Here is a 26,040-nt window from a genome sequence, read left to right as displayed (position 1 = left end):
TTGTGAGCATGACAGATGACATTGCAATTCGTGACGCTTCGCTGGTGCAATCATTACTGCACATTTCGATCGTGACTACGGGATGAGAATCTGTACACAAGTACGAGTGGGCACAAGCCTCCTCATAGTACGCAAGTGCATCTGTTAAGATCTACAATTGTTAATGGCGTCACATCGTTGATTAATAAATGGTTTATTTTGTTAATAAATTAACAAATGCTCGATATGTGATAAAGGTTTCTCGCAAAAAGGCGAATTGAAATCACATATGAGGATCCATACAGGAGAGCGACCTCACAAATGCTCGATATGTGATAAAGGTTTCTGTCGAAAAGGCGATTTGAAAAGGCATATGAATATCCACACCTGAGAGCTGAAAGCTGAAATACCAGGTTATGAAAAATTAGGTGAAGAAGGTTTCCAAATTGAAGAAACCTGAAATTGTACCAGTGATAGTCGAAGAAACAGGGAATCCGGATGATCAAGAAACACTAACTGAGTACTTAAAAAGCATTCCCGGGGAATATCACAGCAAACAAACTCCAGGTGGAGGCTGTCAGAGGTTCAGTGAGAATTCTCAGGGGATCCCTTGGAACAAAGCTATGAGAATGAAGTTTCACAAACTGGTTCATGAATAATAATCCTTTTCCGAAAAAGGAGGTGGAGATGTTGAGTTCTGGGAGAACTGCCTCCCATCTCCTAAAACCTGCATATGGAGATAACAACCAACGATAGTGTCCTTATAAATGTTCTATTCGTGACAAGTGTAGAAGTCGGACTTCTACATTAATCCAAATTAATTAATACTATCTTGTTGGATAAGTTTCCCTGCAGGAAATTACAATCTTTTTGTACAAAATGTCTGAACCATTTCATCTCATTTTATTTTTAGCAATTTTTACCAATTTTTTAAATTATCATTTTAGCTCTTACACGAGCCTCGATCTTGTATACAAAAAAAAATTAAAAAAAATAGCAAATTGATATCAAGCAAGGCGTTTATGGATTTGTGACCTTCACGACATTTACAAACTGCACTGATAAATCCAAAGAGATCCGTGCTGCTGTACGACGAACCTTTGTGTAAAATTCCTGATTCTCATGATGAAGCGATTGAGATATTGTGCACCACAGAGTCAGGTGACCAGGATACCAAGACCATCATGGAGGAGCATCACTAATACCACTAAATCGCAATCTCTGCATATGCTCGTCTCGCCGTCCACACGACGACGGGCATGCTTACATTAGCAGCAGCTTTCATCTTCATCTTTATGTAAAGGTTCGAATCTTCTCTCCCTCCAACCTGTTTGCAACACACAGCATTTGCAGTCAGTCACTGTGCAATGCGTAGTAATTTAACCTTCATTCAGAGCAATCATCCGGTGTATAAAACCTACTCAACAATCACCACGATATATATTTAATGAATGAAGCTAAAAGACAGAGCTAGAGGGTTTACCTGCACAATGGCAATTCCAGGGCGGAAGTTGGGAAAATTCGTCTGTATTGCTGCAACTTCATCTTTTAAGTTGGCTCTGATTTCACTGCAACAATAAACATCACCCACACGATGAGCCAATGTTTCAATCGGAGGCATCCCAAAAAAAGACGTTTATTAAACAAACCAAATTTCACATCAACCATTCCTTTTGTCATAAAATTCTTCACTCATTCCTGATGGCAACCAAATTAAAAACTAGAGCGAAGTGAATGGCAAGCCATCGCAAATCCCAACACTTCTCACCGAAAGCAAAGTTGAACTAGAAAGCATCTCACAATGCAAAGCCCGTCGACAACGTCCACTTTGTACTCAAACTAAACTTGACGCAAACGACAGTGGGGGGAAAAAAAACTGTACATCTATCTATAATTCCAGCAATATCTGTGTGTCTGTGTGTCTGTGTGTCTGTGTGTCTGTGACCGCTGTTTCTCGACAACCACGGGTCCGATATACTTGAAACTTGCCAGGTATATTGCTGGGGACCCGAGGATGTGCCTTTTCAAGGTTTGAAATTAATCGGACAAGTACTTACCGAGCTATGTCCAAAAAACGCTTCAACCAATCAGAGAGCAGCGAGCTATCACGTGTGCCGAACGTGGCGATCAGACTCTGCCTCGGACGGCACATTTGACAGCGTATTCATTTATTTCACGTTGGAAAACTATGTTGCCGTTAAACTATGTTTTAAAACGAATTCAAACTGCGATTAAATTAAAACGATTCATCGTAACTGCGATTTGCGAACTTCCGGACAGTGACGACTTCACTTCCGGCAGCCAATCACAGAACGCTTTGTTGCGTAGGCGTGGCCGATGTGAGACGAGCGGAGCTGAGCGCGTTACGAGCTGACCGCCATTACGGTACGTAATTCGATTTCTTATGCGCATTATTTCTCCCAATTCAGTCAGAGCGAAGGGCGGAAGCGAAGAGCGTTGTTTTTTTTGTTTACGGGCGTACGGGCGGGGTAGAGCGTACGGGTAGAGTTTTTTTTTTTTTTTGGCAAGGAACGGGCACCCACGTACGGGCAATGCCCTAGTTTTATTAATTTGTGTTCTTCATATCCTCAGAATAAAGGTTTGTTGAAGATTTGATGGCAAAAGCACAATTGGTACGCAAATGGCCTGGACACACACGCTCAATGGTAAATAAATAAATAAAAAAGGGGCATCTCGTGCTTGACGCCCTGCATAGGGGCTAATAAGGGTTATTTGTAGGTTATTAATAAGGTTGGTTGAAAATGTGACGAAAGCTCGAATTATAAAAAAAATGGTTATGGCCTGGACAGACAGACAGACAGACACAGACACACACACACACACACACACACACACACACACACACACACACACACACACACACACACACACACACACACACACACACACACACACACACACACACACACGAGCGATTGCAAAAGCCCATCCCTCACTGCACGGCGGGGAAAGGGGTTAAGGAGGGAGGAATGGATGGAGTATAGATGGCAAAAAGTTCCACCAAGAATGACCCAATATCAAATTTTGAGTTAAATTTTTTTTAATGTTTTGTCCCCTGTGACCCCAAGTCCCATCCGGGGCATGAACCGGGAATATATGAATTTATATTCTCGAATATAATTGTTGCATAGATCACGCTCAATACATTTCAAACTGATCAGACTAAGCGTTGTCCCTGTCGAATTATGCCATAATTATGGCACCAATGACGTCATCGTTAACCCTTTGAGTACGGGATTTTTTTGGATAAAAATACCCCCGGTATGGGATTAATTTGGCATTCTGGTACGGGAATGCAAGCACGTACTGACGATCTATTTATAGGTATAGTCCATGACGTGTAGTAACGTCATCCGTACACAAACCTTTTTCGCGGGTTGCAGCACTGGACGTCATCCGTACTCAAAGGGTTAACAACAGTCAACACCTATTCTCCATATCGTCACCTACGTGCCATTCTTGCTCAAGTCGAATTTTATTGAAAAGGACATTTTGTTATCTGGCGATTGGTTATTGTGTTTAGTTACTGTCAATTCATAGTAGAATGTCTATACACGTTTTTTTTTTCGCCGAAAAAAATGTGTTTGTTCAACTCCGTGCCATTTCCGCTCATCGTATATTACCGAAATAATGACTCCTCCCATTAAATTAAACGAACCCTAACCCATCTCTATAACCCTAGTTGAAAAAAGTGGGGACGGACGGACGGACATCAAGACCGGCATTATTAGTGACCTATCTCCGGAAGGAGATTTATTTTTTATTTTTTTTGGATACAGAGTCGAGGCTCGTGAAAGAGCTAACATTTATCAAACAAATCAAACAAACAAGCAAACAAAGTATATAAAATGGGGAGCGGTCGACAAGATGGGGAGAGAAGGGGAGGAAGCACACAAACACAACATTTGAGAGCAGGGACATCGGGAGATGTGTGGGAAGGAGAGGGCCTGGGGGGAGGCAGGATAGGTATAAAACGCAAGGACACCAAGGCCTTCCAGGAAAGAAGTCAAAAGTCACCTCAAAAAAGTGGATTTGGGGTGAAATTAGCGGGGGTAGAAAAGATCAAGGTTTTGGATTGGGGAAGATAAGAGATGGTGGTGAACAGCCGTTTTAAAGACCTGGAGGGAGGAGTGGGATTGAAGAGAGTGAGGGAGTTTGTTCCAGAGGCGGGAGAAAAGAGGAATGAAGGAGTGAAGGTGAGCAGAGAGCCGAGATTTCGGCAGTTTAACCATCAGAGGGTTGCAGGCAGATCTTGTGCGACCTGTAGGAATATTTGGGGGACAGAGCCCAGAGAGAGCTGGGGGAGCAAGGCCGGAGAGGAGTCGGTAGAAGACGGAAAGACCACCAACCTGCCTACGGTGAGTAAGTGAAAGGCCCTCGGAGATAGCGTCATCGCGGGAGATTCCATTGATTCTGAACGCTTTGGTTTCAACAGCGTGAAGACGAGCTCGGTGTGAGGCAGGAGCACCAGCCCAGAGGGGACAGCAGTACTCCATTGAGCTGCGGATGAAAGCCTTGTATGTGGTGAGGAGCTCAGGTGTGCCAAGGAAGGACTTCGCACGACGGAGGATGCCCAGTCGGCGACTGGCTTTGGAGGCCAGCTTGGAAATGTGGTTTTCCCAGGAAAGATCATGGCAGATAGTGAGACCCAAAAGCTTGAGTGACAGAACTTCTTGGAGAGGATTATTCAGAAAGTAGATGGGAGGGTTGTCCAGTCGGTCTTTTGGGAGAGACATCGTAAGAGTGTGAGATTTGTCAGGATTGAAAGACATGTTCCACTTGTTTGCCCAGTCTGTGATTTTGTCCAGGTCTGCAGAGAGTGAGGAGGCTGCAGAGTGCCGATCTGAGGGATGAGGAATGAAGCGGCAGAGAGTGGAGTCATCAGCAAAGAGATAGAGAGGATTTTCAAGAGAGTCAGAGAGATCATCGATGAAGACCAGAAAAAGCACAGGGCCTAGAACACTGCTCACGATGACCTAAAAAAAACTAGTGTATAAATGAAAACAAAGTCAATGTATCATAAAAATTCATTTCTTGATTATCCGTTCCAAAGGGTCGTCAGCATTTAGGTAGAACCGTGAGCAATATTGTCTCTAGCACTTCTCCATGCCATAATTGCCCAAGCCAAAATTGCTCACGCCAAAATTGCTCACGGTGATTTATAATCTCTGTTATTTATAAATTTAGCTTAGTTACATGTTTCTCTACAATTGCATGCAATGATAATCTCGGTTTTCTTCACTTAACAGAATTTAAATTCAGTATTGATCCAGATGGTTGAAAAAAAAAACGTTTTTGTGATTATGTCGTAAACGCTTTTTTTGACTTGAGCAAGAATGGCACGAAGGTGACGATATGGAGTTCTTTACAATGAGCCATTTTTCAATTTTTTTCCATGGAGTGGTTTGGGAGATATAGAGGTGTAACGTTTTTCCAAGATGGCGTCCGTACCACGTGACCTATGACGTTATAGTTATGAGTAAAAAAATTATACAGGCAGAGGCGCTTCTATGGTAAAATTTTGTGTCAATCGGACCAATGGTTGGCGAGAAAATGAATTTTTAAAATGCAGACACAGCACATGTACAGCACATGGCACACGTACTTACCTGAATGCTTAACCCAGCTTTTCGCTTCGCAAGCGCAGGTTAACTAGAACGGCACTCGGTAGAGCGCGTACCTCCACCAGGTTGAACAGTTTACGTTTTGTATCCCACTGATAAGCCGGATCTGGATTCAGACCTGAACTGAAATTGAATCGGCTTATTTTTGTCACCGAACCAACTCCTCCACCAAGTTTATTCATAACTCGTCCATAACTTTTTGGGATATCGTGCTATATATCATTTTTGGCCCGATCTCCCAATGGTGGAAATTTACTTTAAAACTTCAAAATTATTGTATCCCGATCCAGATTTGGATATTCGCCGAAAGCAATCATTTCATCCTTGTCACACACCCAACCTCTCCACCAAGTTTCGTCCAAATCCATCCACAAATTTTTTAGATATCCTGCTATATATCGTTTTTGGCCATATCTCCCAATGGTGAAGAATCAAAGAATCACTTTATAAATTCTAATCGCCGGATCAGAATCTTCACCAAAATCTAATCATTTCATCCTTGTCACACACCCAACCTGTCCACCAAATTTCGTCTGAATCCATGCACAACGCTTTGAGATATCCTGTTCACAAACAGACAAACAGCCAGACAGAGATAGACTGATGGGTGAAAAAATAACTTCCATCCACCTTCGTTGGTGGAGATAACAAAAGGCGAAAAGGGTTGAAAATCACCCAAAATTAACTTTTCTCATTACACAAGCGGCAGAATCAGAAAAGGGTCCTTGGTCTGTCTAGCTCATCTGTGGTGTGCTCAGTTACCAAGTAGTTTGCTATCGCTTGCCAAGCCAACCATTCCTGATCAACGGTTTTGTTGGAGTGCTAAAGCCACTTGGTGAGCTCTCGACAAGAGAGTTTTAGCTCTTCCTTGAGCCTCATCTATGTATAAAATAAATAAAACTAGAACAATGCAACTGTGTTGCCAATATGCCTCCACATAGTCCCACAACAGGTAGATGCCATCACATCTGCATATGTATGGGTAGGGTACATTTGTGAAGTTTCGTGTTGATCGGATAAGGTTTGTTTTTTCTATCCAAGATGGCTGCCAAACCACGTGACCTATGACATCATCATTTTCAAACTATATGCAACATTGTTTAGATATTTGTAAAATTTCGCATCGATAGGGTGAGAGGTTACAGAGATAGAATTATTTAATATTTTCCTTCAATCCAATATGGCTGCCAAACCATGTGACCAATGATGTCATAAATTTAATATTTCAATACAAATGGGTCATAGATCATGCGCATGCAATTTCAGATTTTTAGGACAAAGAATTTGATTAAAACATTTTTGGCTGGTATACCACTTCACCTATGATGTTGTAGCAGTTACCTTATTCGCATGTCGCGGTTAACTTATTCGCATGTCGCGGTTAACTTATTCGCATGTGGCGGTTACCTTATTTGCATGTAGCGGTTACCTTATTTGGTCATAATCCACGTGCACGGGCCTGTGAGGCTTTTGGTTGTGTGGACGTGACGCACGCGCGGTTGTTGGAGCCACGCCCTCCGAAGAGGGTTTTGGCTTTATAAAAGCTGTATGACTTCCGTTCGCGATCAGTGTGCTGGAGATTTCTGTACGAATAAACGAGCTTCGAACCCTACGAAATGGCCTCGTCTTCTCGCCTTCCGCAACTCCTAAACTGGTGACCCCGGCTGCCCCCGAACGGATTCGGGGGCTGCAAACGAACACGGCAAGCGCGCCCTGGCCAGGGAAGCCACCTAAACTGGTGACCCCGGCTTCTCCCGAACGGATTCGGGCGCAGTTTCAAACGCAGTTTCGATCGAACTGCCAAAGTTTTGGAAACGACGAGCGGCCATGTGGTTCGCGCACCGCGCTCGGCTCCTCCTCTACGACCAGAGGGGCTAGCCTCCTCCAGGACCCTCCGAAGGAACGCAGTTACGAGATGTGGGTGGAACTGCTGCTCATCTCTTGCGCGCGCACTGACGTTGGCGGCACGGCTGCTTCGTTACCTTCAGGCGCACTGCTGCTCGCAACTCGCGCAACTACTACTCCTACTCTGAAACCTTGGGAGGCCCGCGAGGAACCTCGGCAGCCTCCCCCGAGGCCATGACCAGCCCCTTGGTCGGCTCAACCCCACGGCGGCGTTTTTTCGCACGTACCGAGGCCGAGCACTGCTCGAGCCTTCTCGGCACTGCCGAGCGCGCCTGCGAACTACGTACATGCCCATGAGAGTGCATTCTGGGGGGGGGCGCATGTAGCGGTTACCTTATTCGCATGTCGCGGTTAACTTATTCGCATGTCGCAGTTAACTTATTCGCATGTCGCAGTTACCTTATTTGCATGTGGCGGTTACCTTCTTTGGTCATAATCCACGTGCACGGGCCTGTTGTTGTGTGGACGTGACGCACGCGCTGTTGTTGGAGCCACGCCCTCTGAAGAGGGTTTTGGCTTTATAAAAGCTGTACGACTTCCGTTCGCGATCAGTGTGCTGGAGATTTCTGTACGAATAAACGAGCTTCGAACCCTATGAAATGGCCTCGTCTTCTCGCCTTCCGCAACTCCTAAAATGTCATAATTAACATGCTTTTGTTCCCCATTGGGAGTACTTGACAATGTGCCAAGTTTCAAATTTTTCCATTCAGTGGTTTCCGATAAATAATTTTTTAATTATTTGCTTTTGATCCAAGATGGCTGCCATACCATGTGACCTATGATCTCACAATTATCATAAAACATTCTGCATGGATGTCACTCCTACCCTGAAAGTTTCGTCTCAATCGGACATACGGTTGCTGAGAAAAACGAGGTTTCGCTCGTACGGATGGACAGACGGACAACCCAAAAACATAATCCCTCCGGCAACTTTGTCGGCAGAGGCATAAAAACAAATAAAATACAAAACTTGCTAACTGAACACACCGCTTTGCAAGTGTATTCTATTACCAATAACCTAACAATCAGCTTGTAGAGCAGCATTATCAATCAGCTTGAAGGTGCTACACGATGTTGTGACAAAGACATGTTTGGCAAAACTGACAAGTTAATGTACCTCGTGTATGCGTTATAACTCGGTGTAACATTGAATCGAGTCGATGTGTTAATGCATTTTCATGCATTCATGTTTTTTTGGAGGATGTTTTGGGTGTAAATATTTTTTATGCCTAGGGCCCCAAAAAATGTTAATCTGCATACATGGTGATCATAACTAGCAAGTTTGGTGAATTTCTGCCCAACCATTTAGGAGGAGATTGTGTGATGGACGGATGGACAGACAGAAAGAGCAGATTACAATATCCACTCGTTTAATTTTTAAAGCATTGGGATAACAAAAGAAAAACACATGTAGTTATGTAGATGTTACTGCCCGTCTCAGCGGCCTTTATCTGTAACTCAATGGAGTACTGGTCTCTGCTATGGGCTGGCACCCCTGCATTTCTCCTGGATTATATATGGGATCAAAGCCATAAAAATTGGAATCTCCCACAATGAGGCCGAAACACAATGTGTGTTAATCTCACATCACAGGCAAGTCGGTTTCCTCACTGTGTATTCTTTTTTTAACCACACCTCATCCGGTCTAGCACCTTCTGCTCCCTCTCAACCCTCTCCAGCAACTACAGGATGGATGCATTCTTCCAGTACTTCATGGTTAAACTTCCAAAATCCAGGTTGGCTGCACACAACTCTTTTGTTTCTCACTTGTCTTGCTTGCAAACTACTGCCTTCTGGAGACTGTTTTATCCTACCCTGTGTTACGTGCCTCGCTGGGGAATTTATATTTGCAACCCCTTTCAAACACCGGATGTGGCGAACGGACAGACACTACAACAGCCTCTTGCAACTCTTCAGGAACAGGTGAGGTTAGAAAATGCATGTCATACATTTGTCTCTGTGTGCCTCTGTATCACACTCTCACTCTCTCACTTTTGTGTGCTACCCAAAGGCAGAGTCAGTGTTGCCAAATCAGTGTTACGGCAAGGATTACATTGGGGGGGTGGGGGGGGGTTCCCTTTGTCTCCCGAGTGGAGGTTGAGGGGAGGGATTTGTAACTTATTCAGGATACCATCAATTACTGCAACTCTTTGCAAAACAGACTTTGCCATATCTAACATCCGCTAACAGATGGGACACAGAGCTCACCATCCATCTGAGGTACCTACGTCACAATTTGCTGCCTGTGAAGCACTAACGCAACAGTTTAAAGTCAGAAGGAAATTGAACCCAGATTACACAGCGAAAAGGTAATTGTGTTGCCTCTGCACCATCCTGTCAGACAATAAAGTCATTATCAAAGTCCAATTCAGCATAAACCTTGAAACAGGAAAAAGGAAAAAGAAAAAAAGAGCAAAGCTGCATCTGTATTATGATTACTAAAAGCCAAAATCCCTATTATTTAAGGAGAGGTAAACTATAGCACCAAGTAAAAACCAAATGATTTAACGGTAAACAGTGAAACCATACAAACTGCTCTAAGTGGAATAAAGTAGCAACGTTGTATGCCAGAAAGCAAAGGGAATATCCATACGCTGCAACGGAACGCAGTAAAGTTGCCCTCCCTCTGGTTTCTGTGCCAAACTTCCTCGGGTAGAATCCCAGAAAGTTGCTCGTGACGAGCCGGAATCCCGGCCAAATCAAGCCGCCAGATTGCGCCAGCGACATGGCCGTCCATGAACGAGACAGAATTTTAGGAACGAGTGAAGAGGATGGCGTTAGACGGCAGGGATTGATCGAGTAGGGCTCCCTTTTGGGGGAGGAAGGCAGAAGGAATGAAAGGGGGTGGAGGAGGGACTGAGGGCGGGGAGGACTATCCAAGAAGCCAAACTTGATTATCCAGGCTGCTCATATGTGACAGTTTGCAGGCAGGTCCACGTGTTTAAAATTTAAAAGGAAGATGGAGAGTTGGAGCTACGGGAGGATAAGTCAAAATGTACTAATAAACCATAATGCGCATGCATAGGCAAGCTTTAACAAGAGGCCTGAAACTCTAGTCAAGGCGTCATGTGTCAAAAGTAATAATAACTACATTCACCGATGTGTTGTGCAACGGAGCAAACTTTGCTCAGCGGTGCAAAGCGCCACCACTGTGGTAACCTCAACCACATTCCAACATGGCAACGTCAATCAGAAGCACCTCCGCCTCAAACCAGACCCTAGTCGAATAAAAACAAGCTGCCATATAATCACCACGCCAGCAGTGTTCAGCCAACGATTGCACTTTTCAGTCGAAATGAAAAACAGTCGGCACAAGCCCAAAAAATAAATACCCAGAAGTCAAAATTTAAATGTAGGATAGGCTGCGGTAATGGTTCCACTCCAAGTCTTTGTAGAACTGGCCTATCAGGACTGGTGTTTGAGTGAAGGTGATTTGGGTAAGAATTTAGATTTTTCCTGTGTAACCGGCGATAACTCACCTCCTCTTCACGAAAGACATCACGGTATATTTAACCCCCATTAACACTGATCATGCCCAAAGACCGGTCCTCTGGATTAACTTCCATCTGAGAAAAACTCCAGCATGATAGTTTACAGCTGGGTCGAGATTTGAATCCAGGCGAGCTTAGAGAAGAATGTCCCTTACTCTAGGGCAGTGTTTACCGCCTGGATTTACCAGACGACCCACCTGGCCTGGTATTTGGTCGCCGTGACCACCTGTTATCCCCGAAAAGGGATTTTTTTTAAAGGCAGGAATGTGGATTTTTAAAAATCCCACTTTACTGGGGAAATACAGGGTTTCTTCAAGTGTGAGGGGGTTTAAACCCAGGTGGGGAAAACTTGGCTGGGCCAATTCATGCCAACCTTGACGACAGGAGCAACACAAAGACTGAAACCTGGGCCATTTTTATTTCCTTTAAGCACACCCATCAATTTGGGGACTAGTCTTACTCGGCGAACAGCCTGGTGTTGGCTTAGCGGTTAGGGTGCCGGCTTGGGATCCTAGGATCCTGGGTTCGAATCCCGGTCGATCGCTAAATTAACACCAGGGGGGTTGACTCAGTCTGTCATCTTTCCGAGGTCGGCAAATTGAGTACCAACTTGCTGGGATGAATGATCCCGGTGTGTACCCCGGTTTAGAATAGGTACACCGTATCCCTACGCATCGTAAGAGGCGACTAAGGGTTGTCGCCAGGAAGGGCATCCGGCCATAAAAAAGAAACATTGCCTCAAACAGGGAACCACGATTGTCATGGGGCCCACAAGGCTAACCCCTGCTCTAGCGGGGAAAATGGCCTTAAAACGATCATTCATTCATTTCATATTCTTACTCGGCGAACACCGTAGATCGCTCTTGATATTGATCAGCCTGTTTCTGGCTTTTGTTTTGATCACTATCAAACTTGAGCATGCAAGGTCACATCAGACATGTCGTTGGGAACAACACTAGGACTTGTGTAACGACTTAGCGCAGACAGCTCGCGACCCCCATGGAAACCCACTCACGGCCCCCATTTGGGGTCACGACCCACCGTTTGAGAAACACTGCTCTAGGTTCGAGCCCGAGAGCAGTGGTTCCTTAACATTTTTTTTGCCCCCTCCCCTCCCCACACGCCACCTCTTACGAGCCTATCTCTGACCCAACACCACACCCCACCACACCCCCGATGTTTAAGTGCAATGAACATTATTACATTTCATTAATTGTGAAATCAATACAAGAACAAAACAAAGACATCCTCCACTTACAATTTTATTTAATAATCCATATGCAACCAGCTGATGTGCAAAACAATGAAGAAGATCTTCTCAGGTAGCACAAGCAGGTACTCATTAATGAAATGGATTATACCGGCTCTTTTTACTTGCATTTCATATCACAATAAAAATTAGAACGGCCACAGACAAACAGACAGACAGTGATGAAAACATAACCTTCCACCTTCGGTGGCACGCAGGTAATAAAACAGACCTACCTGGAGATTACATTTACAGTTTTAAAGCTTAACCCACATAGCTAGGTGGAAAAAAAAATCTTTCTAAACCTAAAAAAAAATCATCCCAACTCTACAGGTTAAAGAACCTCAGCCCTCCTGAAACAGTAAAGAAGCAGCTAAGATGACTTTGATACACGGGAAAATGAGTAGGCACACACAAACACACACACACTTATTTATTCATATATACACATACATAGTTTGTGTGTAAAGCTTTGTGCATAGTAAGCCCTTCATGCCAGCATTTACAACAGACCCCTCGCCCCCCGCCCCCTCTTTTATGCCTCGCCCTGGGGCACGCCTCCCCCACTCCCCTTCCCCACTCCCCTCCCCAACTCCCCTCCCCCTTCCATAGTTGAAGAACCACTGCCCTAGCCCATCCTGCCAGCCGCATTCCTCTAGGGCCTAGACTTATTCACAAATGTCAGTGTAGAATTGCAAGTGAAGTCAAATATACAACAAAAGTTATGTGTTCACATTCAGTTTGACCAACGCTTGGGAATAACAAACCAACTATTTATGGTGTTTAGCGAGGGAAAACCTCAAAATAAAATTATTTTGGCATGAACCTAATATAAAAGAGTTCATTTTCAAAAAACCTCAATGCAGGAGGAGGCCATTAGGCCCATCAAGCCTGCACAATGGGTACCGACATCAGGCTTGATATGCTCGATATGCTTGATCCTTTAAAATGCCGAGTGTTAAGAAAGGAAGCAGCACGTACCATTTCAAAATCTTTGGCAAAACTCAGTTGGTGTTCGAATCGCTGACTTTGCATACTCGAGCCAACGATAGAAAAAAATGGGCTCATCCGGGACCTCTCGCACCCAAAGCAAGAATCATACCCCTGGAGCCTAGACCAACGAGCCAGTCCATAAACCCTATAATCAGTCAGATATCATAGTCAGAGAAACTATAATAACTATTAAATGGAACCAAAAGAAAGGAACGATCAGGGCACAATTCCACCGCAACGAGTGTCCTTGTGCACAAAACCATTAATGGTGGGTCAAACGTGTGCTGGACCTTTGTTTCCAAAATGTGGGGCAATTAGAGTGGAGACTAATAATTTTTCATGTAATTTGTATTTCTGTAATGTTGGCAACAAATATGATCCCAAAGCACGTTTCCCCGATTTAATGCCTGTGCTGAAATTAAATAAAAGACAAAAAAGTGAAAAACAAAAACAAAACAAAAAACATCGATTTTATGATTCATAAACAATTAGCTACAGTTTGGTGGGGAAAATCAAGGCCAAATGTGAACAACCCTCACCATTCTACAAATGAGGTCGAGTGTTTCAAAATCTCCAGCTCAGACCGTTTCATTAACCATTTATTACAACCAAAAACGAGAGAGTTCATAGAACACTCGACTCCATGCAGTCTTGAGAAAAAGGGCATATGAAGGGTTAATACCACATTGTTTGAAACTAAGACGTGGAACTTCTGGTAGTCGGTTTGACAGCCCCGAAAAATATAATCTCTTGCAAGATAAAGAATGAAAATAGGACCAACAACCAGGAAGCATGGGAACTTGACCATGTGTATTGTTCCTCTGATCAGAAGGTGCATCGCTGGGCGCCGCCATTTTGGCTGAACATCGACGCTGCTCTGTCCTTGAGTGGAAAATTGAATTCCTCGAGACTGCACACTATTCTGCCAAAGTACTGCTAAACTGAAGGTTTTTGGAAGTATGAACAAGGCAATTTGTATTCTAGTGTTCAAAATTTTTAATTTAATTGAGACAAGCGTTACGCCTAGGTCCCCCATCGGTGAAGTGATGCGGGGTTGACAAAGTGGAAGACGCAGAAAACATGCTATGATATGATATTTCGCTCACAAGGTTCAGACATACATGGAGGCGGCCATCTTGGATTTTGATGTGGCCACCCACATTTCAATAGCGTTCTTCCGTATGCCTAGATACACCCACACACCAGATTAGAAGTTGGTACCTCACGTATTTTTCAAGATATTCCGCTCACAAGGTTCAGACATACATGGCGGCGGCCATCTTGGATTCTGACGTGGCGACCCAATTTACAATAGCGTTCTTCCTTATGCCGAGATACACCCACACACCAAATTAGAAGTTGGTACTTCGCTTAGTTTTCAAGATATTCATCTCACAAGGTTCAGACATACATGGCGGCGGCCATCTTGGATTTTGACGTGGCGACCCAATTTTCAATAGTGTTCTTCCTTACGCCGAGATACACCCACACACCAGATTAGAAGTTGGTACTTCGCTTATTTTTCAAGATATTCATCTCACAAGGTTAAGACATACATGGCATCAGACATACATGGCGGCGGCCATCTTGGATTTTGACGTGGATTGCACCCACACACCAAATTCGAATGCGGTCCTTCGCTTACGCACGCACGCCCGCACGCACGCAAACACGCACGCACGGACACACGGACGGAGGGGAAAGCCATAGTCCCTCTTTCGCTACGCTGTGCGACGGGGGACAATAAATGGAAGTGTTAAAGGCTGTAGAAAATAAATAAATAAATAAATAAACAAGAAGACGTCATGCGGAGCACTATACTTGCAAAATCCGCCCCCCGCCCAGAAGAAAAAAGAAAAATTCCATTGATACAGCAAATTGTCCATTACAACCAAGATTAAAATTGACAATCTTGATCAAAGCTCGGGTCAATAGGAAGAAAAGTGATGATTTTTCAGATGAAAAATGAAGATTCTGGAAGGTTGACCTCGAGTTGACCTTTTGACCCCAAAAATAGTTAGTTTCCCTATTTAATGACTCGATGGACAAATGCTGTTCAATTTTCAAGTCAATCAGATGAAAATTGAGGATTTTAAAAACTTGGCCTATGTTGACCTCAAAAATAGTTGGTGGTTGAATTCAGTGACCATATATGTAAATCCTCTTAGAATTTCAAGTCAATCAAATGAAAATTGGTGATTTTAGAAATTCGGCCTATGTTGACCTTTTGACCTATGTTTACCTAAAATATAATTTGTGGTTGAATTCAGTGACCAGATACGCAAGTCCTCTTCAAATTTCAAGTCAATTGAATGAAAATTGCGGATTTTAGAAATGTGGCCTATGTTGACCTTTTGGCCTATGTCGACCTCAAATATACTTGGTGGTTAAATTCAGTGACCACATATGCAAGTCCTCTTCAAATTTCAAGTCAATTGGATGAAAATTGAGGATTTTAGAAATTTGGCCTATGTTGACCTTTTGGCTGATGTTGACCTCAAAAATACTTGGTGGTTGAATTATTTGACCAGATATGCAAGTCCTCTTCAAATGTCATGTCAATCGGATGAAAATTGAAGAGTTTAGAAATTTGGCCTATGTTGACCTTTTGGCCTATGTTGACCTCAAATATACTTGGTGGTTGAATTCAGTGACCAGATATGCAAGTCCTCTTCAAATTTCATGTCAATCGGATGAAAATTGAGGATTTTAGAAATTTAGCAAAGTTTGGTGACCTTTGGCCTATGTTGACCTTTTGACCTTTTGACCCCAAAAACATTAGGCTTCTTGCTTTTGACCAACACTACCATTTGGCGAAGTTTCGTGAAGATCGGTTGAAAATTGTGACCTGCAGGCCGGTGACAAACAGACAGACAGAACCACAAACGCAACCGACCAATATACTTGAAATATCTTCGATTTTGCAAGTAATAAACTTTCTTTCGCAAGTAAATTTAACCGCCATTGATGCAACGCCTTTTACACCACCTGATTTAACACATTAAGTTACTTATTCCTGCCTGTTTCTTTTTGTACTAAATGACATCGTTAAAACCTAAAATTCCTGTTTACAATGATTTTTTTCTTTTTCGACTGCCAGACAGACTGAAGCAAATGCGCACATGCATGCTCAGGACGATACACCGTACGATTTGGCCGAATTCAGAGCCAAAGTACTGCTAAACTTCTATTTCCTGTACGAGTATTCAAAATATATAATTAAATTGAAATCAAGTAGTTCCTCGATCATGGACTGACAGACAAAGTAAACCAATTGCTTTCTCCCGCTTTGCACATCACACGTGGAATAAATATCATTTCATGGGAATGGGTCGATACATATGCCTCCATTGGCATTACATGTTAATTCACTGTTACATTTGGTCTCAAACAAAGGTCACATAAGTCATGAGAAAGAAAGACAAGAGAGAAACCAGATCTTCTTAGATCTGGCTCCGATACCGTAGCCCAGGAGCATTAACCAAAAATGAAGGGGAAGCCTAGAAGAAATTAGTAGAAAGCTGATTTTTTTGCACAGAGCTCCAGAATGTCATGTGGATACCCACAGTACAAAGTCCCACGAGTCCCACCTTGTGGCATTTTCAAAATTCAAGATGTCCTACTTGTCCTACAGAGAGGGACTACTTGTTCCAATCGAGACTGATAGGCCTGTCGCCCCTGAGAAAGTGCTGAAAATGACATCTTGTGGATGCAAGGCGGGGTGTGGAAAACGATGCACTTGCTACAAGTCTGGTCTGGAGTGTACCCTCTTGTGTACTGTGTGTAATGGCCATAATTGCAAAAACTCTCGGGACATTGATTTAGAGGGTGATAACAGTGTTTAAGTCAGGAATAAGAAAAGTGACATTCAGTTAACACGGTACTGTCCAAAACACTAGAATCAGGTTGGGATGACTGGGATCAAAGAGTTGGTCTGCTTTTGTGTCGTATTGTAATTAAATGTCAAATCTCCATGTGTTGTTTACCTCTTGCAGGCCTTGTGGTCACAATGTGAAACATTTTGCATTAAATAAAATAATAGCAAATTAAACTTATCATGATTTTGATGTTTTTTTGCATTACAGCAGCGGCAATTTTGTCAGCCATCTTGGATTATATCTACATATCATTATCTGAGGTCACTGAAATATATTCTATTGAAATCCTAGTGTGCTAAAACATATATTTAGCCACGAAAAGTACACTTTTATGAGGTTCTAGGCAGAAGTTATCCATATTTATGTATTTTCCATCCAACCGGCGGCCATCTTGAATTTTGAAAATGCCACAAGGTGGGACTCGTGGTACTTTATATTGTGGGCATCCACATGGTATTCTGAAGCTCTGTGCGAAAAATCAGCTTTCCACTAATTTCTTCTAGGTCCGAACCTAATGCTCCTGGGCTACCGACAACACAGCTTATCATTACTCTCAGGACTACAAAACAAGGATAAACACATTTCAAATAGAAACCAGTCAACACATTTATGAGGCAGTAAAGTTATAGTAAACCTTGACGTGGTACCATCGCACACTCAAACAACCACACACCACATCACCTCCTGTTAATGTAACAGGCTATGGGTAAGAAACTCTCAAAGGCGAATGCTTGGATAACGATGCTCAGCCAGTAATCAAAGTCAAACTTGTTTAATAAGAATCAACAAAACCTTGTGACTTTGTCTAAACTGTGAAGGAGTGAAAATAAAAACTATTTTGGAAGCTCAATCAGCCCAACGTGAAATTTACTTCGACTCCACGAAGAACATCATTCTCAAGAAGTAGTAGTTCTGTTTTCATTCCGATCCAAAGTTCCTTCCTCACAAAGGCATCAAATGTGGTTAAGGCTCGAGATGGAGGTCCCCATGAAAGAGAAAGATAAAATCCACAAACAGAATAACAATGTCAAATGTTTATTTTACTTGATGATTGTGATAGTTATTTTACTTATTACACAGATAAGGTTAGCAAAGGCAGACTGGACAAAGACTAACCAGTTGCAGTCCAATGGTTCCAAAATGGCAAATGGCGAGAAAGCATCACAAAAATGAGCCTGGTGTTGGCTTCATGGTTAAGGTTTCACGCTGTTGCCACAAGGTGGGACTCGTGGGACTTTATATTGTGGGCATCCACATGGTATTCTGAAGCTCTGTGCAAAAAAATCAGCTTTCTACTAATTTCTTCTAGGTCCTTGTGACCATCACAGCTCGGCTTCACGCTGTCGAGGCCAAAGCTTTCAGAATCATTGGAATCTCCTGCGATGTAGTCAACTCCGAGGGCCTTTCACTCACTCACCGCAGGCAGGTTGGTGGTCTTTCTGTCTTCTACCGACTCCTCTCCGGCCTTGCTCCCCAAGCTCTCTCTGTGCTCTGTCCCCCCAATATTCCTTCAGGTCACACAAGATCTGCCTGCAACCCTCTTACGGTTAAACTGCCAAAGTCTAGGCTCTCTGCTCACCTTCACTCTTTCATTCCCCTTTTCTCCCGCCTCTGGAACAAACTCCCCCACTCCCTTCAATCCCACTCCTCCCTCCAGGTCTTTAAAACAGCTGTTCACCACCATCTCTTATCTTCCCCCATCGAAAACCTTGATCTTTTCTACCCCCGGTAATTCACCCCAGAGTCCTTGCAGTGTTCATATGTTTTATTCCTCTCCCACCTCCCCCAAAGTCCTCCCGATGTCCCTGCTCTCAAATGTTGTGTTTGTGTCCTTCCCCCTCTTCCCCCTCTCTTTTGTGTCCTTCCCCCTCTCTCCCCATCTTGTCTGCCTTGTTTTTTGTCCCTTGTTTTTTGTGTTTTGTGTGTCGGTTTGTCTTTTTGTGTGATTAATGTTAGCTCTTTCACGAGCCTCGATCTTGTATACAAAAAAACAAAAACAAAAAAAAAGGTTGCCGGCTAAAGAACATAGGGTCTTGAGTTCAAGCCTGTCATGTCGTTGAATTAACACCAGGTGGGTTGACTCAGCCGGTCATACTTGAGGTTGGCAAAACGAGTACCAGCTAGCTCGTAATGGGGCATGCATCAGCGGCATGGCCACACTACCAGGAAATGATGCAGCCAGCAGCCACAGGCTCCATACAAATAAATAAATCCCAAAACACAAAGACTGTCCATGTCCGCTTAGTACTCAAACTGAACAAAAATAGCAGTTAAACAGATGGTAAATTTTTATATATATCTTCACCCACTTCCTGCAGGATTTGGAGGAAAGGCCATATTATTATCTGCTTTGGGGAATATAGATGACAGTAGATCTAAGCTCTGGTCTGTTAGTCTGTGATGGACATAATCTATATTATCATAGGCGAAGGTGATTCTGTCCGTCTGTCCGGGGGTGTGGCTTACTCCGTTGAGAGAGTAGCTCCACCCATTCTTGGAGAGGCTTCATGTAAACAAATATCCACCATTTTATTACCTCGAATGGCTTTGAGGCCTGTTTAGTTAGGCCCATGCTGTCTTTCTCTCTCACACAGGTTTATTTCAATTCGAATTCGATATATCATTTCATTTTTAACAGTCGCTAACATAGTGTTAGACTCGGTTGAAAAAAAACGGGAAGAGAATCCCAAGAAAGTTTCCGTTTATAGAACGAAATGATTTCTCAAAGGCCTGTAAACTAAAGCCCATTCATTGAGAGTCACCCTCACGATTTTATATCGAATTCACCATCTGATTTAATTTTTATCGATGGTTTTAGACTCGGTGTCAGAAATAATTGAGAACATTCACGCACACACGGGAAATTGCCGAGATATATTTATAAAAATCGCGCCACGATGATACACGAAAATACACCGCCTAAAATAACATTCGGGGAAAATGTCGACATATATTAAAAATTCGCTTTTTCTTTTCCGTTAAGATATATTACTTTTACCTTTTATGAGAGTCGGCACAAAAACGACATATATATCTTCGTTCTTTCTTATTTCATTCAACATTATTATCCGGAAGTAAAATATGTTTCAGGAAATTACCGAGAGATATTTCTTCGTTTTTTTAAATTAGTTATGTGCGCATACACTTTAAATAGGTTTATTTGAAATCTGTAATTTTCACAATGTAATTTACTTGCCATTTGTCATTTGATAATTACGAGGCACTTCCTCTTGAGGATCGTGACAATTAATGCGCTGCGTGGAAACTTCCATTTCCAAAATGAATGCGACGGTCGATGAAGAACGCAGACTTGAACAGGATGTAGCAAGAAAACGAATGAGACGGGCGAACGAGTCCGTCGACGAACGTCAATGCAGACTTGAACAGGATGTAGCAAGAACCGCACAGAGACCGCACGAGACCGGAGAACCGCACAAAATGCTGCTGCAACAACGATGAGGAGGGTTGGAGAGGCGCGAGCCACGAGGGGTTGGAGAGCGAGGAGCTAGGGGTTGGAAAGTGAGAAACAAGGAGTTGGAGAGTGAGGGCTGATTGGAGCGGAGAGTGAGGGCTGATTGGAGCGGAGAGTGAGGAGCGATTGGAGCGGAGAGTGAGGGCCGATTGGAGCGGAGAGGAGTGTGAGGAGGTATTGGAGAGGAGTGTGAGGAGGTATTGGAGAGGAGTGTGAGGAGTATTGGAGAGGAGTGTGAGGAGGTATTGGAGAGGAGTGTGAGGAGGTATTGGAGAGGAGTGTGAGGAGGTATTGGAGAGGAGTGTGAGGTATTGGAGAGGAGTGTGAGGGCTTGGAGAGGAGTGTGAGGGCTTGGAGAGGAGTGTGAGGGCTTGGAGAGGAGTGTGAGGAGTTGGAGAGGAGTGTGAGGGGTATTGGAGAGGAGTGCGAGGCGGTATTGGAGAGGAGTGTGAGGGCTTGGAGAGGAGTGTGAGGGCTTGGAGAGGAGTGTGAGGGCTTGGAGAGGAGTGTGAGGGGTTGTCGAGGAGTGAGAGGCGTTGTAGAGGAGTGTGAGGGGTATTGGAGAGGAGTGCAAGGCGGTATTGGAGAGGAGTGTGAGAAGGTATTGGAGAGGAGTGCGATGAGGTATTGGAGAGGAGTGCGATGAGGTATTGGAGAGGAGTGCGAGGAGGTATTGGAGAGGAGTGTGAGGAGGTATTGGAGAGGAGTGTGAGGAGGTATTGGAGAGGAGTGTTAGGAGGTTTTGGAGAGGAGTGTGAGGAGGTTTTGGAGAGGAGTGTGAGGAGGTTTTGGAGAGGAGTGTGAGGAGGTATTGGAGAGGAGTGTGAGGAGGTATTGGAGAGGAGTGTGAGGCGGTATTGGAGAGGAGTGTGAGGCGGTTTTGGAGAGGAGTGTGAGGAGGTATTGGAGGGGGGTGTGAGGAGGTATTGGAGAGGAGTGTGAGGAGGTATTGGAGGGGAGTGTGAGGAGGTGTTGGACAGGAGTGTGAGGAGGTATTGGAGAGGAGTGTGAGGAGGTGTTGGAGAGGAGTGTGAGGAGGTGTTGGAGAGAGAGGAGTGAGGGGCTGGAGAGTGAGGAGCGATTGGAGAGGCGGTTGAGGAGCGATTGGAGAGGCGAGTGAGGAGCGATTGGAGAGGCGAGTGAGGCGCGATTGGAGAGGCGAGTGAGGCGTGATTGGAGGGGAGTATGAGGAATTGAAGACGAGTGTGAGGGGCTAGAGAGGAGTGTGAGGGATTGGAGAGGAGTGTGAGGGATTGGAGAGGAGTGTGAGGGACTGGAGAGGAGTGTGAGGGATTGGAGAGGTGTGTGAGGGATTGGAAAGGAGTGTGAGGGATTGGAGAGGAGTGTGAGGGATTGGAGAGGAGTGTGAGGGGTTGGAGAGGAGTGTGAGGGATTGGAGAGGCGTGTGAGGGATTGGAGAGGAGTGTGAGGGATTGGAGAGGAGTGTGAGGGATTGGAGAGGAGTGTGACGAGGTGTTGGAGAGTGAGGCGCGATTGGAGAGGCATGTGAGGGATTGGAGAGGAGTGTGAGGGATTGGAGAGGCGTGTGAGGGCTTGGAGAGGAGTGTGAGGGGTTGTCGAGGAGTGAGAGGCGTTGTAGAGGAGTGTGAGGGGTATTGGAGAGGAGTGCAAGGCGGTATTGGAGAGGAGTGTGAGGGATTGGAGAGGAGTGTGAGGGATTGGAGAGGCATGTGAGGGATTGGAGAGGAGTGTGAGGGATTGGAGAGGAGTGTGAGGGATGAGTGTGAGGGATTGGAGAGGAGTGTGAGGGATTGGAGAGGAGTGTGAGGGATTGGAGAGGAGTGTGAGGAGGGTGTTGGAGAGTGAGGTGCGATTGGAGAGGACAGTGAGGAGCGATTGGAGAGGAGAGAGAGACGCAATTGGAGAGGAGTGTGAGGAATTGAAGAGGAGTGTGAGGGATTTGAGAGGAGTGTGAAGGATTTGAGAGGAGTGTGAGGGATTGGAGAGGGGTGTGAGGGATTGGAGAGGAGTGAGGGATTGGAGAGGAGTGTGAATGGTTGGAGAGGAGTGTGAGGGGTTGGGAGAGGAGTGTGAGGGATTGGAGAGGAGTGTGAATGGTTGGAGAGGAGTGTGAGGGGTTGGAGAGGAGTGTGAGGGGTTGTAGAGGAGTGTGAGGGGTTGGAGAGGAGTGCGAGGGGTTGGAAAGGAGTGTGAGGAGCTGGAGAGGAGTGTGAGGGGTTGGAGAGGAGTGTGAGGGGTTGGAGAGGAGTGTGAGGAGGTATTGGAGAGGAGTGTGAGGAGGTATTGGAGAGGAGTGTGAGGAGGTATTGGAGAGGAGTGCGAGGAGGTATTGGAGAGGAGTGCGAGGAGGTATTGGAGAGGAGTGCGAGGAGGTATTGGAGAGGAGTGCGAGGAGGTATTGGAGAGGAGTGCGAGGAGGTATTGGAGAGGAGTGCGAGGAGGTATTGGAGAGGAGTGTGAGGAGGTATTGGAGAGGAGTGTGAGGAGGTATTGGAGAGGAGTGTGAGGAGGTATTGGAGAGGAGTGTGAGGAGGTATTGGAGAGGAGTGTGAGGAGGAGTGGCATTGGAGAGGCGTGAGGGTGGAGAGGAGTGAGGGGTCACATATTATGTGAAATAAATAAATTGTGTTCATTACACCATTTTAACCATTTTGTAAAATTTAATGTGCAGCATCTAAATTCTAAATCAAGACGTCCAAATGTCACACACGTCCATACCCGTGGGATTCCCACGGGTGACCCCACTAGTAAGCATATAATCACTCAAGGACATAGGGATTCCTCCAGATTTATTTCAGTTTCATGTTAAAGAGCAGCAGCGACTGTTATCATACATGTTTGTGGTTTATAATATTTTTCACTTCCGATAGGCTTGACCCACGATAAGCTATTTTTTTCACGTTAAGACGGTGTTTGTCCAAGGAGGAAAAACCCCTTGGGGAGAGGGGATATTATCATAATTGTTTTATAATAATATTTATATTATGCAATTAATTTGCAAATGTAAATGCAACACAAGTGTCATTACCTCCACCACCAATGGTGGATGGAGGTTATGTTTTGACCCCTGTCTGTCTGTTCGTTTGTGAACAAAATATCTCAAAAAGTTGTGTATGGATTCGGACGAAATTTGGCAAAGATGTAGCATATGTGACAAGGACGAAATGATTAGATTTTGGTGAAGATCCTGATTCGGATCCGGCTACTAGAATTTTTAAAAGTGATCTTAACCATTGGGAGATAGGGCCAAAACGATACATATCTGGATATCTCAAAAAGTTATGGACGGATCTCGACGAAACTTGTTGAGCAGGTTGTGTGTGTGACAAGGAAGAATCGATTCCATTTTGGTGAAGATCCGGATCCAGCTAGTATAATGTTTTAAGTGATTCTTCACCATTGAGTGATATGGCCAACCAGGTGGAGGTATGCTCTGATCCAGGTATCTGGAGGTATCCAGGTGGAGGTACTGAGTGCCGTTCTAGTTTCGTTTGTTTTTAAAAGCGGCCTTGGAAAAAGTGCACGATGAGAGAGCTTAACATAGATATACATCTCAACTCGGATTTCGCCAAAGGCGGAAAACCCCCTTGGGATGGGGACAAATGAAGTCGCTACAACCTCCATCGTGTGACCCTTAGTCCTCCTGTCAGGTTTGGTTGAGATTGGATAAGTAACGCCGGAATGTATCGTGGTCAGACTGACACCAAATTGCATATGTTAGTAATAGTATGACCAGCGTCCACCATATTCTCACAATAAATATTTATTGAAAATTTAATAACTAAATCTAAAATGGTAAAATAAAGTTACGGCCCAGACAGACAGAAACAGTCACAGACTGGTATATTCAAAATGGGTCGATGCACAAGAACAGTAGAGTGTAGTAGATCTTGCATTTAAAAACACAGCAAGGTGCACCCATAGGGCTAACATAGCGGTTATAGACTAGGAGTGACCCGAGTTCACGTACGGTGCTCGATGTTATTGTTACACTCTCGCCATGAAAAGAACCGCCAAGTGCGTTTTCACTCCACTTTAAAACGCCAATAGCTGCGATAGAATGGGCGCGAAACGGATCTAACGTAGAGGAGAACTCGGCACCACAAGTACCCCCAACAAATATCATTGGCGATCTTCGAACGAAGTGAACAACAATCACTCACGCAGCGACGGTCTTGCCGTGCAGCAACGTCGCAGGCATGGTGATACTGATAGGGGGAGTAAGTGTGAGGCAATAATTCCAAACACTGCACTATGAACTTTCACAAACTTAACAAACAACACGTGCTTTTACAATGGGAGTTTGGGGGATCTTCTTCTTCGTCATGCTCTGGTTGTTGTTGTTGTTGTTGTTGTTTTTATTTTTCCGGATTTCTAGAGGGTGATACCAGATCACATGTTGGGCACTTTGAACTCTCAAATCCTTCATACAGGTTACCTTTTGTTTATATTTCCTTTGGTGAAAAATAAATAGGCGTTCGTAATAATACCAAGGAACGCGTTGAACAACACACCGCCACAGATTGTCATTCTCGTATACTTACCTGACAGGAGAAACACTGTGATCCTGGGGTGGTGGACTCACTCCTATGGAGGAGGGGTCCGTCCCTTCGTGATCAGGATGCATGTGTTTTGAATGACCATGTGCTTCAGCCTTTGGTTTGAGGTGCATGTGCATGCTAATGGGACAGTCTTGATAGACGGTGTGGCTTGGCCGTGGGGTCAAGGTGCACGTCCAAGGCTGTTTAAATGTTTGATTTTTTAACCTTTTTTATGATAAATAAAATATTTTTAAAATATTTTTTTAAAATAAAATACATATTTAAATTTTAAAATAAAATATTATTTATAAAACAAATAAAATATTTTTTTATTTTATTATAAAAAAGGCAGGCCTTAATGCTGGCCTTAAAAGCATTCTCGTAATACCGATACGCACAATTAAAGGCAATGGCACAAATTATTTAAATAACTTACAGCATATAAAAGAATAACTTTCAAGTGGACGAATAATATTATTTAACTTTTGATTCATATGACGTGTCTCCCGAAAACTATAAATTTGCAACTGCGTTGCCAAATTATATGTATATATATTTCAATGGTTCTTTTCGCCCTAATGAGCACGGACGTATATAATACTATGAATAGTAATACGTCAGTGCTAATGAGTAATGAGGCTAAAATATTTCATCTACTTTGCGTCCCTCGTTTTTTTCTTTTGTTCGTAATACAAAAAAGTGTATAGAGGGTTAATGAGAAACTTATCGAAGGAGTCTTGTGGAGATGTTTAAAGTGCCACAAACACAGAAAATCATGTTTGGTTTAATTGGCGCCCGCGCAACTACGTGACTTCCGGTTAGTGCACCCTTCGCGACAACAGTCACGTGATCGGATACGTTGAAAACAAACCACAAAAGGGCACGTGTTACAGCTTACTTCCGGT

The 26,040-nt window shown here is 44.0% G+C and overlaps 1 protein-coding gene across 2 annotated transcripts in view; it reads right to left on the bottom strand.

Annotated features, from left to right (window-relative positions):
- Positions 1–24,926, bottom strand: part of MTHFD1 (methylenetetrahydrofolate dehydrogenase, cyclohydrolase and formyltetrahydrofolate synthetase 1) — a 92,575-nt gene extending 67,649 nt beyond the window's left edge. The window contains exons 1-3 of one of the 2 annotated variants that reach the window (XM_068101831.2): positions 24,758–24,926; positions 1,463–1,547; positions 1,247–1,306 (exon numbers count right to left, since the gene is read on the bottom strand). In XM_068101831.2, coding sequence (XP_067957932.1) covers positions 1,247–1,306; positions 1,463–1,547; positions 24,758–24,795 — 183 coding nt within the window. In that variant the 5' untranslated portion in view covers positions 24,796–24,926. Of the gene's footprint in view, positions 1–1,246; positions 1,307–1,462; positions 1,548–10,122; positions 10,576–24,757 lie in introns of those variants that run through there. The other variant, XM_068101830.2, reaches the window with a different exon arrangement.
- Positions 24,927–26,040: the final 1,114 nt, after the last annotated feature.

The sequence above is a fragment of the Myxine glutinosa genome, chromosome 11, assembly GCF_964187855.1.
Source record: "Myxine glutinosa chromosome 11, kmMyxGlut1.1, whole genome shotgun sequence".
Taxonomy (NCBI): domain Eukaryota; kingdom Metazoa; phylum Chordata; class Myxini; order Myxiniformes; family Myxinidae; genus Myxine; species Myxine glutinosa.
This window is presented reverse-complemented; position numbering and strand designations above follow the sequence as displayed.